This window comes from Bubalus bubalis, chromosome 3 (genome assembly GCF_019923935.1).
Source record: "Bubalus bubalis isolate 160015118507 breed Murrah chromosome 3, NDDB_SH_1, whole genome shotgun sequence".
NCBI classification, from domain to species: domain Eukaryota; kingdom Metazoa; phylum Chordata; class Mammalia; order Artiodactyla; family Bovidae; genus Bubalus; species Bubalus bubalis.
The window spans coordinates 131,408,329-131,420,753 of NC_059159.1; the positions used below are offsets into that span (position 1 = coordinate 131,408,329).

At 44.4% G+C, this 12,425-nt stretch overlaps 1 protein-coding gene across 5 annotated transcripts in view; it reads left to right on the forward strand.

Annotated features, from left to right (window-relative positions):
- The window catches only part of SLC39A14 (solute carrier family 39 member 14), a 51,537-nt gene extending 46,413 nt beyond the window's left edge, over window positions 1-5,124 (forward strand). For all 5 annotated transcript variants that reach the window (XM_044940110.2, XM_006047913.4, XM_044940111.2 and 2 more), the window contains one exon: window positions 1,988-5,124. In XM_044940110.2, the coding sequence (XP_044796045.1) occupies window positions 1,988-2,134 (147 nt within the window). In that variant the 3' untranslated portion in view covers window positions 2,135-5,124. The remainder of the gene's footprint in view (window positions 1-1,987) is intronic.
- The last annotated feature ends 7,301 nt before the right edge of the window (window positions 5,125-12,425 follow it).

A 12,425-nucleotide genomic window follows, 5' to 3' on the forward strand; every position in this document is an offset into this window, starting at 1 on the left:
GGTTAGAGTGCTGCACTTCCACGTCAAGGGGCGTGGGTATGATCCCGTTTTGGGGGACTAAGATCCAGCATGGCACACCAAAACAAAACCAAAAAAGGCATCATCTCCACTGCTGGTGTTATTTGGTGGGAGAATGTACTTGATCCAGAACAAGAATCAGTGGCTCAGAAAGGCTGCATTAGTTTGAGGTTTTAATATGTATTGCCAAATTACATTATTTAACAGTTTAACATTGCTTAACCTTCCCTTACATTATTAGCAGTGTCTGAAAGGGTACATTGTACTGTGCCCACTAACGTTTGTTTGAGTTTGCTAGTTTAATACCTGATTTGTTGCATCTTTTTCTCTAACACAGTTGATTTCTTTCCTTAAGGGCATGACATGTTCTTTGGCGTGTTTGACTGCATTATTTTCTGTATCCTTGGAAAGTATTATTTTTAAAAAATCATTTGTTTATTTTTGGCTGCTCTGGGTCTTCATTGCTACATGCAGGCTTTCTCTCGTTGTGGCGAGCCGAGGCTACTCTTCCTTGCAATTCATGGCTTCTCATTGCTTCACTTGTTGTGGAGCACAGGCTCTAATGTTCACAGGCTCATTAATTGTGACGCACAGGCTTAGTTGCTCCAAGGCATGTGGGATCTTCCCCTACCAGGGGTGGAACCCATGTCCCCTGCACTGAGAGGCAGATTCTTAACCATTAGACTACCAGGGAAGTCCTAAAAAGTAGTGTTTTTCATGAGATGATGAGAGTACTGACCACCACAGTCCATCCTCAGCCAATGGGTTAGGATATTTTTTGTTCAACCCTTGGGTGGGGAAGATCCCCTGGAGAAGGAAATGGCAACCCACTGCAGTGTTCTTGCCTCGGAACTCCCACGCATAGAGGAGCCTGTAGAGCTGTGGTGCATGGGGCCCCAGAGAGCCGAGCGTGAGTGGGCACGCACGCCTTGCCAGCCAGCCGCAGGAGACCCTGAGTCGCTGCAGTCTTAGCTCCATTTTCTGGCCCCTCACACAGCTGCTCAGGTTCCCAAACAAGTGGCAGTTTTATTAGAGTGGTTATTTTTAACCAGCCTCTAAACACATCCAGGGTTACATATATGTATAGTACTTTGTTTCAGCTCAATCGTTGTAAAGCAGTGGCAACCACCTTGGAGAAAGGTGATAATGTTTAAGTTCTAGAACTTACTGCTATTGATTTTCTTTGTAAACCAATCCTATTTTTTTTTATATACCCTGGTGGCTTAGCAGTAAAAGAATCTGCCTGTCAATGCAGGAGACGTGGGTTCAATCCCTGGGTCAGGAAGATCCCCTGGAGAAGGAAATGGCAACCCACTCCAGTATTCTTGCCTGGAGAATCCTATGGACATGGCGGGCTACAGCCCATGAGATCACAGAGTCAGACATGACTGGGTAACTGAGCATGCATGCATGCATCTTGATTAAATATTATATATAATAGCTATTATTAATAATAGTATATTATTAATAAATAGTATATTAATTAGTATTAATTAATAGTATATAATTGCTGCTACTGCTAAGTCACTTCAGTCGTGTCCGACTCCGTGCGACCCCATAGACGGCAGCCCACCAGGCTCCCCCGTCCCTGGGATTCTCCAGGCAAGAACACTGGAGTGGGTTGCCATTTCCTTCTCCAATGCATGTAAGTGAAAAGTGAAAGGGAAGCCGCTCAGTTGTGTCCAACTCCTAGTGACCCCATGGACTGCAGCCTACTAGGCTCCTCCATCCATGGGATTTTCCAGGCAAGAGTAACGGAGTGGGTTGCCATTGCCTTCTCCAAGTATATCATTAATAGTGTATTAATAATCATATACACTGATGATGTGTTATTTTCATATATAAATATAACAATAATAAACATTGTAAGGATTATTCGATAGTGTATATAACTGAATTGTCCTGCACTTGAAGGAGCTGCAAGAAGAAAGGAACTGCAGCTCTCATGTTCTCTCCTTTTCTTTCCCAGTTCCCTGAGATGAACGAGGTGAGCCAAGAGGATGAACGCAAAGGCAGTGCCTTGATCCCCTTTGTCATCCAGAACCTGGGCCTCTTGACTGGTTTTGGCATCATGCTAGTCCTCACCATGTACTCGGGACATATCCAGATCGGATAGGGCCCCGCCAGGAGCCAGCGGGGTTGGCAGTCCGGCCCTGGGCTGCCCGACCCCTGGCCCAAGGACACCTCATCCAGGAAGCGGTTCGGAAGAGGCAGTTCTATTAAAAACTGTGACACAGACTCTATTCCTACATTCAAATGTCAGCTGGTTTTAAAAATGCTCTATCCAAGGAATAAGCTGCCCTGGTAACCAGCCTCTCGGTAGTGCCTCTGTCCCTTTCGTCTTCTCAACTCAGTTCAAAAGACAAGCCTAACTTTTCCCTCTGGTTACCTTGGCCACTTTCTCTCCCAACCAGCACTGAGACATTCTGAATCCTTGGCCAGGTGGCACAGAAAGAGAGCCAGGGCTCACAGCTTGGTGAGAAATACTAGGAGGTGAATCTACAGTTTGGGGCTCATAAAATCTCAGTGTGTTTCCTGGGCCTCAGGGTGACCCATTTTTAAGTGAATTTGCCTGTTTTTTTTACAGCAGAAGTACAAAGGACAGAAACCCTCTTATATTTTCAAAGTCTGTTCGGTCGCCTGTTCTGTCAAAGAGATGTCAAAGCTGGAAACAGATGAGCAGGGCTGGAGGAGAGGCAAGGGTCATTGTGTGTGGATGAGGGGAGGGTGTCTTGTCAGGATGGTCACTTATTCCCACTGGGACCCTGGGCCAAAATTGGTTCTGCACCTGGTGTTTTGTGGTTGTCTAGGTGAACAGCAAGTAGTTTGTGTTGCCTGAACCTCCCCTCCTTTCAGATGAACACTGGAGGATGCGGGAGGGCAGAGAAGAGGGACCTCTGAGAAATCCAATGGTTTTGCTACAATTCCCACCCCTCAGCCCCCACCCCCATCTCCTGAGAGACACTTCCACCGCCTCCCTGGCAGCACACTCTAAGCACAGTGACGACACCCGTGTTGGAGGGGAGACCGCACAAATTCACCTCCCTGGACACCAACTCGTGCTGCCAAGTGACCAGCTGACTTTCAGAACTGGAATGCCGCTTGGGGTCTTCTTGACAAGGGTAATCGGAGGTGCAATCAGCGCAGGCAACATTTAGGACTTACTAATGCCACAAGTAACAGTACACATGGTAGAACTCTGAGCTGGGAGGGGAGCATCCTTGGTGTTCACAGAATAGGGGACCCAGGAGCTCCTGCGGCAACCAGCTGGGTCCCCCTTCCACCCTCACCCCACACCAGAAAGGGCGAATCCTGTATGGAACTGAATATGAATTATGCTAATAACTCTCTTCAGAAAATGAATTGATAGACTCATGTGTGTGTATGTGTGTGGGAGACCGTAGGTCCCCTGCTTGCCCTGTGGAGCCCTCTCCGCAGAGCTCCGGCTGTGAGGGGAGCTCGTCTCCAGGTTCACTAGGTGAATTGCTGTATTATTATCATATTGATAACGTGAGATTCCTCAGCCACTCTGGGGAGCCGACCTCTCCAGAAGCCTTCCTCAGTGGTGCCCGCGGTCGCAGCCCAGGGGCTGTGCTCGCAGACGACCTGTGCGCGTGGCTGACCAGCGCTGGTCCGTCGCCACCACCCGAGCACATTTCTGTTCTGACAGGAAAACTTTTCCACTCTACAGTAATTGAAAGCATCGACTCTGGGTTTTTTTCTTTTTTTTTCCTTTGGGAAACATCCCTCAAACTGGGACTATTCTTGAACATGAGCAGGAAAACCGCTGGTGATGCTTTACAAGTTTTTCTCATCTTGCCTGTTGACTTGGATAGATTTGAGAATGGGCGGAAGGAGGAGGAAAACTCAGTTCTCAAGATTCTAGATGAACTGTCAGGACAGACTTCCTGGTAGGATTACGGTCCAGTTTTTACCAAAGAACCAATTTGAATGTTGGAATCTAACTTTTTATACTGTTGTTATTATTGTCACTGTTAACTGTTTTGAAATGAATCTTTGTCTCTTCTGTTTCATTTTTCTCAGATTGCTTTCAGGAGCTAGCAGGAAATAACACTCAAATCTTAGGACCTTAGATGATTTTGCTTCCCGTAATTTACATCGATGTATTAACTTGATAATTTTAGCATTCCCTGTAGATCTGTCCTTCCTTACAGACACTGGTATCTGGAGTAGAATCCTAAGTAAGTGTTAGTGGGTTTCTAGTCTTAGGAGAAGAGCCCAAAAATGTAACCTTGAGCAAATTAAAAAAATAAAATGTGAGCGGTAGGGTGTTTTCCCTTCTTGTGCACATCCATATTAAGAACTGACTTTCCTTTCACAGACACCTGCTTCAAAGGGGAGTTTTTTCCAAACTGTAACTGGTCCAGAGCCCAGTCCCAGTTGGAGCTTAGGAGGGGTAGAGACACTGAAATTGTGCAACGGATTACCTGTTGCTATTGGCAACAGATTTGCCTCATGAATCGAAAATGTGGCAGTTTCTTTCTGAAGTGTTGGGTTTGCTGTTTCAAGCATTTGTACACATTAGTAGTCTGAGGAGTACCAAGTTCTGAGGACTTATTTCATGGCTGGCATTAGCATCTTCAGCCTCTCTCCCTTTCTCTAAGGATAACCAGGAAAGTATGTGCAACGTGCAGGAGCCATGACTCCAGAGGAGGGGTTCTGCTGCTTCTCACCCTCCCCCTGGCTTGCAGGTCTTCTGTCCTTGCCTCCAAGGGTTTTCGTGTCTAGTGTCAACTTAGGTCTCCCTTTCACTGGTCCTTCACCTTGGGTTTTAAAAAGAAAGCTTCTCTTTTATGGTATCCTAAGACCTGTTTTTAGTAAATCCTCTTCCACATGGTAATATGGATATAGCAATATGTTGGAAATCTGCTTAAAAAGAAACAAAAGGTTGTCTGATTTTTGCAAAAGAGAGAGGTTAGCTTTTATTATTCATATTTTATTTTACAGTTCTGCAATTCCATCACAGTATTTTTTTAAATGACTCAGGTGTTATGAAGATAAATTAGAAAACAAAATAAACTTAAGTTATGTGGACTGTAAATGTTTTTATTTGTAAGATTCTATAAATAAAGCTATATTCTGTAACTGTTGAATCCTGTGTCATCTTTTGCAATAAGGTAGGTGTAATGAAAACTGTTGAACACAAGGTGGCGATGATGTCTCACTAACATAAAGCTTCCTTTTGCTGGTCCACCTTATATTTGGAGAGGGGTTTTAGTTGCTAAAGATTCTGCCTGCAATGCAGGAGACCCCGGTTTGATTCCTGGGTCAGGAAGATCTGCTGGTGAAGGGATAGGCTACCCACTCCAGTATTCTTGGACTTCCCTTGTGGCTCAGCTGGTAAAGAATCCGCCTGCAATGCTGGAGACCTAGGTTCGATCCCTGGGTTGGGAAGATCCCCTGGAGAAGGGAAAGGCTACCCACTCCAGTATTCTGGCCTGGAGAATTCCATGGACTGTCAAGTCCATGGGTTTGCAAAGAGTCAGACATGAGTGAGCGACTTTCACTTGCACTTTAGAAGGAACCTCAGATAGTGTAACATGCTCACTTTAAAATGATTAACTTATCTTTCAATGGAGCCCATGACTTTATGAGTGATGGACGGTGTCTCCTAAAAAGAACTTTCTGTCATACTGTTTCACTCGTACAAATCCATGATTTAAAACTTGGAGAATATTTGTTGTTCAGTCACTCAGTTGTGTCCGACTCTGCGACTCCATGGACTGCAGCATGCCAGGGTTTCCTGTCCTTCACTATCTTCTGGAGCTTGCTCAAACTCATGTCCATTGAGTCAGTCATGCCATCCTACCATCTCATCTTCTATCATCCCCTTCTCCTACCTTCTGTCTTTCCCAACATCAGGGTCTTTTCTAATGACTCAGCTCCTCAAATCAGGTGGCCAAAGTATTAGAGTTTCAGCTTTAACATCAGTCCTTCCAATGAAGATTCAGGGTTGATTTCCTTTGGGATTGACTGGTTTGATCTCCTTGAAGTCGAAGGGACTCTCAAGAGTCTTCTCTAACACCACAGTTCAAAAGCATCAATTCTTCAGCGCTCAGCTTTCTTTATAGTCCAACTCTCACATCCATATGTGACTACTGGAAAAACCATAGCTTTGACTATACGGACCTTTGCCGACAAAGTAATGTTTCTGCTTTTTAATATGCTGTCTATGTTTGTCATAGCTTTTCTTCCAAGGAGCAAGTGTTTTTTAATTTCAAGGCTGCAGTCACCATCTGGAGTGATTTTGGAGTCCAAGAAAATAAAGTCTGTCACTGTTTCCATTGTTTCTCCATCTATTTGCCATGAAGTGATGGGGCTAGATGCCATGATCTTAGTTTTTTGAATGTTGAGTTTTAAGCCAGCTTTTTCATCCTTTCACCTTCATCAAGAGGCTTTTTAGTTCCTCTTTGCTTTCTGCTATAAGGATGGTGGTGTCTGTGTATCTGAGGTTATTGGTATTTCTCCCGGCAATCTTGACTCCAACTTGTGTTTAATCCAGCCCAGCATTTCGCATGATGTACTCTGCATATAAGTTAAATAAGCAGGGTGACAATATAGAGTCTTGACATACCCCTTTCCCAATTTGGAACCAGACCATCGTTCCATGTCCATTCTAACTGTTGCTTCTTAACCTGCATACAGGTTTCGCAGGAGGCAGGTAAGGTGGTCTGGTATTTCCATCTCTAAGAATTTTCCAGTTTGTGGTGATCCACTCAAAGGCTTTAGTGTAGTCAATGAAGCAGAAGAATATACTTGGTTCATTCAAACCATGTCTCCTGAATGTCTCACAGGGAAAAGTTCTGTCATGAGATTTAAAATTCTAAATCTGCTTTCTCCAATTTATTCAAAAGAGCAGGGGTCTGTTATTTATCTTCGACAACAAAAATGAACAGTAGGGTAAAAGAACTGATGCTAGCAAATTCCCTGGTGGCCAGTGGTTAAGACTTTGCCTTCCAATGCGGGGGTTGCAGGTTCAATCCCTGGTCTGGTAGCTAAGATTCCACATGCCTGGCGGCCAAAAAACCAAAACATAAAACAGAAACAATATTGTAACATTGAATAAAGACTTGGGGAAAAAAAAGAATTGATGCTGTCTTATTACTACATAGAAATTCCCAAATGCCTGTTTCTCAGTCCTTCCTTTTTCTAACTCAAGAATAATATATTAAGTGGCTTCTATTGGAATTTTAAATCGCATTAAGTAGCTGTATTGGACTAGCATCTGATGCAGTTATTCAAAATGATACTCACTCCATCCTCGGCTTGTGCCACCTCTGGATCACCTGCCCAGGTGGGATTAATGCCTCCCTGTGTTTATCAGTTACTGGACTTGCATTGTAGTCGCTTGTTCTTTATACACCAGCTTCCTTGGGGAGGCTTTACCTGGTTTCTCTCTGTGATTCCAGCACCTGCCACACAGTAAGAATGAATGAAAAGAGCAAATGGAATGCCTGCAAGCTTTGTGTTGATAGAAGGCCTCCTTATCCACTGGCAGCAGTTCCTGTTGTGTTTTTACTGTCTTTGATGTTGGTTTTGCTAATTCCTTGTTTCCTGGTCCTTCTTTAGAAACAGAAGTTTGAGAGAGGTGAACTTGTGGCCAGTATAGAATAGAGTGGGCTTCTGTGGTGGCTCAGTGAGTGGTAAAGAATCCACCTGCCAATGCAGGAGACAGGGATTCGATCCCTGGGTCAGGAAGATCCCCTGGAGAAGGAAATGACAACTCACTCCAGTATTCTTGCCTGGGAAATCCCATGGACAGAGGAGCCTGGTGGGCTACAGTCCCCGGGGTCGAAAAAGAATCAGACACAGCTTAGTGAAGAAGCAACAACCTAGGATAAAGCCGAGCAAAGCAAACAGGTCACTAAGAAGGTTAAAACTTCGATCTTGGCCATCTCTTAGTAATACTGTTTATCAGCTAAGCCATTTGGGACATTTTTGGTAGAAGGTGTAACTCTTGGCCAGATAACTCCGAGGTCAGGGGCAGCCGCCGAGAGGAGCTACCCGGCGTCCGAGGTCAGGGGCGGTGGCTGAGAGGAGATACCCCGCGAACGAGGACAGGGGCGGTGGCCCGGAGGAGCTACCCCACGCCCCCGCACCCGAGGCCAGGGGCGGCGGTCGGGAGGAGCTACCCTACGCCTGAGGCCAGGGGCAGCGGCCGGGAGGACCAACCCCACGTCCAAGGAGCGGTGGCTGCGCGGGCGCAGGAGGGCCTAGAGGAGCTATCCCACATTGAAGGTCAGGAAGGGCGGCGGTGAGGAGATACCCCTTGTCCAAGGTAAGGAGCAGCGGCTGCGCTTTGCTGGAACAGCCGTGAAGAGATAACCCACGCCCATGGTAAGAGAAGCCCAATAAGACAGTAGGTGTTGCAAGAGGGCATCAGAGGGCAGACACACTGAAACCATACTCACAGAAAACTAGTCAATCTAATCACACTAGGACCACAGCCTTGTCTAACTCAATGAAACTAAGCCATGCCCGTGGGGCGGGTATGGCAGAGAGATCTGACAGAATGTGGTCCACTGGAGAAGGAAATGGCAAACCACTTCAGTATTCTTGCCTTGAGAACCCCATGAACAGTATGAAAAGGCAAAATGATAGGATACTGAAAGAGGAACTCCCCAGGTCAGTAGGTGTCCAATATGCTACTGGAGATCAGTGGAGAAATAACTCCAGAAAGAATGAAGGGATGAAGCCAAAGAAAAACAATACCCAGCTGTGGATGTGACTGGTGATAGAAGCAAGGTCCGATGCTGTAAAGAGCAATATTGCATAGGAACCTGGAATGTCAGGTCCATGAATCAAGGCAAATTGGAAGTGGTCAAACAAGAGATGGCAAGAGTGAACGTCGACATTCTAGGAATCAGCGAACTGAAATGGACTGGAATGGGTGAATTTAACTCAGATGACCATTGTATCTACTACTGCAGGCAGGAATCCCTCAGAAGAAATGGAGTGGCCATCATGGTCAACAAAAGAGTCCATAATGCAGTACTTGGATGCAATCTCAAAAATGACAGAATGATCTCTGTTCGTTTCCAAGGCAAACCATTCAATATCACAGTAATCCAAGTCTATGCCCCAACCAGTAACGCTGAAGAAGCTGAAGTTGAACAGTTCTATGAAGACCTACAAGACCTTTTAGAACTAACACCCCCAAAAGATGTGCTTTTCATTATAGGGGACTGGAATGCAAAAGTAGGAAGTCAAGAAACACCTGGAATAACAGGCAAATTTGGCCTTGGACTACGGAATGAAGCAGGGCAAAGACTAATAGAGTTTTGCCAAGAAAATGCACTGGTCATAGCAAACACCCTCTTCCAACAACACAAGAGAAGACTCTACACATGGACATCACCAGGTAGTCAACACCGAATCAGATTGATTATATTCTTTGCAGCCAACGATGGAGAAGCTCTATACAGTCAACAAAAACAAGACCAGGAGCTGACTGTGGCTCAGATCATGAACTCCTTATTACCAAATTCAGACTGAAATTGAAGAAAGTAGGGAAAACCACTAGACCATTCAGGTATGACCTAAATCAAATCCCTTATGATTATACAGTGGAAGTGAGAAATAGACTTAAGGGCCTAGATCTGATAGATAGAGTGCCTGATGAACTATGGAATGAGGTTCGTGACATTGTACAGGAGACAGGGATCAAGACCATCCCCATGGAAAAGAAATGCAAAAAAGCAAAATGGCTGTCTGGCGAGGCCTTACAAATAGCTGTGAAAAGAAGAGAAGCAAAAAGCAAAGGAGAAAAGGAAAGATATAAGCATCTGAATGCAGAGTTCCAAAGAATAGCAAGAAGAGATAAGAAAGCCTTCCTCAGCGATCAATGCAAAGAACTAGAGGAAAACAACAGAATGGGAAAGACTAGAGATCTCTTCAAGAAAATTAGAGATACCAAGGGGACATTTCATGCAAAGATGGGCTCGATAAAGGACAGAAATGGTATGGACCTAACAGAAGCAGAAGATATTAAGAAGAGGTGGCAAGAATACACAGAAGAACTGTACAAAAAAGATCTTCACGACCCAGACAATCATGATGGTGTGATCACTCATCTAGAGCCAGACATCCTGGAATGTGAAGTCAAGTGGGCCTTAGAAAGCATCACTATGAACAAAGCTAGTGGAGGTGATGGAATTCCAGTTGAGCTATTCCAAATCCTGAAAGTTGATGCTGTGAAAGTGCTGCACTCAATATGCCAGCAAATTTGGAAAACTCAGCAGTGGCCACAGGACTGGAAAAGGTCAGTCTTCATTCCAATCCCAAAGAAAGGCAATGCCAAAGAATGCTCAAACTACAGCACAATTGCACTCATCTCACATGCTAGTAAAGTAATGCTCAAAATTCTCCAAGCCAGGCTTCAGCAATACATGAACCGTGAACTTCCTGATGTTCAAGCTGGTTTTAGAAAAGGCAGAGGAACCAGAGATCAAATTGCCAACATCCACTGGCTCATGGAAAAAGCAAGAGAGTTCCAGAAAAACATCTATTTCTGCTTCATTGACTATGCCAAAGCCTTTGACTGTGTGGATCACAATAAACTGTGGAAAATTCTGAAAGAGATGGGAATACCAGACCACCTGACCTGCCTCTTGAGAAACCTATATGCAGGTCAGGAAGCAACAGTTAGAACTGGACATGGAACAACAGACTGGTTCCAAATAGGAAAAGGAGTACGTCAAGGCTGTATATTATCACCCTGCTTATTTAACTTATATGCAGAGTACATCATGAGAAACGCTGGGCTGGAGGAAGCACAAGCTGGAATCAAGATTGTTGGGAGAAATAACAATAACCTCAGATATGCAGATGACACCACCCTTATGGCAGAAAGTGAAGAAAAAGTAAAGAGCCTCTTGATGAAAGTGAAAGAGGAGAGTGAAAAAGTTGGCTTAAAGCTCAACATTCAGAAAACGAAGATCATAGCATCTGGTCCCGTCACTTCATGGGAAATAGATGGGGAAACAGTGTCAGACTTTATTTTGGGGGGCTCCAAAATCACTGCAGATGGTGACTGCAGCCATGAAATTAAAAGACGCTTACTCCTTGGAAGGAAAGTTATGACCAACCCAGACAGCATATTGAAAGCAGAGACATTACTTTGTCAACAAAGTCCATCTAGTCAAGGCTATGGTTTTTCCAGTAGTATGTATGGATGTGAGAGTTGGACTATAAAGAAAGCTGAGTGCCGAAGAATTGATGCTTTTGAACTGTGGGTGTTGGAGAAGACTCTTGAGAGTCTCTTGGAAGGCAAGGAGATCCAACCAGTCCATTCTAAAGGAGATCAGTCCTGGGTGTTCACTGGAAGAACTGATGCTGAAGCTGAAACTCCAATACTTTGGTCACCTGATGCAAAGAGCTGACTCCTTTGAAAAGACCCTGATGCTGGGAAAGATTGAGGACAGGAGGAGAAGGGGACAGTAAATGATAAGGTGGTTGGATGGCATCACGGACTCAATGGACATGGGTTTGGGGGGACTCCGGGAGTTGGTGATGGACAGGGAGGCCTGGCGTGCTGTGACTCATGGGGTCACAAAGAGTCGGACACAACTGAGGGATTGAACTGAATGATCTAATGTGATATACCTGGGCTTCTCAAGAATAACAGGTTTAAATCCCAGAGGAGTGAATCCTTTCCATCCTTCTGAAATAAACTGAATTCCATTCTATTTAAATAGAAAAAAAAAAAAAAAAAAAAGGTTGTTGGAAAAGATCCATAGGTCCTTATCAGCTCTCAGCTAAGTATGTTTAGAGCTGTCAGCCCCAAAATATTTTTCTCTCCAACATCACAGTTCTTGCCAGATGTCTCTTCAAGGTTTATTTTAAAAGAAGGAAGGGAGTTCACAGACTATGCTTCCTGTATAAGAACAATCTTTGACCCTGGCAGTGGGTGGGATTCTGAAACAGTGGCATCAATTATAGTTAAGGAGTAATCCCAAAGTGCTCTACTTCCGGTGATCAGAAGCCAAGAAGGAGTTCTTTCTTCCATTAGGTTCTGAATATTTTTCTCCATCTGTGGTTTGCTTATCTCCTAAGGTTCCCTAAGAATAGACTCAGGCAATAATCCACAGAGTTTTTATAAGTGTACACATTAGAAGAAAGCCATCAGGAAATTCCAAGGAGAGGCCCCTGAAAAAAAAATTTGTTTTCAAAATGTATCTTTTTTATGACTGGAAACAGCATAAGTGTGCATCCATCATAACATCCATACATAAGCATACCATAAAAATGTCACAAAAACATAACAAGCCTCGAAACATTTTAAGTGTTTTGTAGGTTTTTCTCTTGTTTTCTCTTCCGTTTCTTGTGAGCCATGATCATTCCTTTTATACACCTTTTACAGTTTCCACCCCTCCCCACATAGGGAG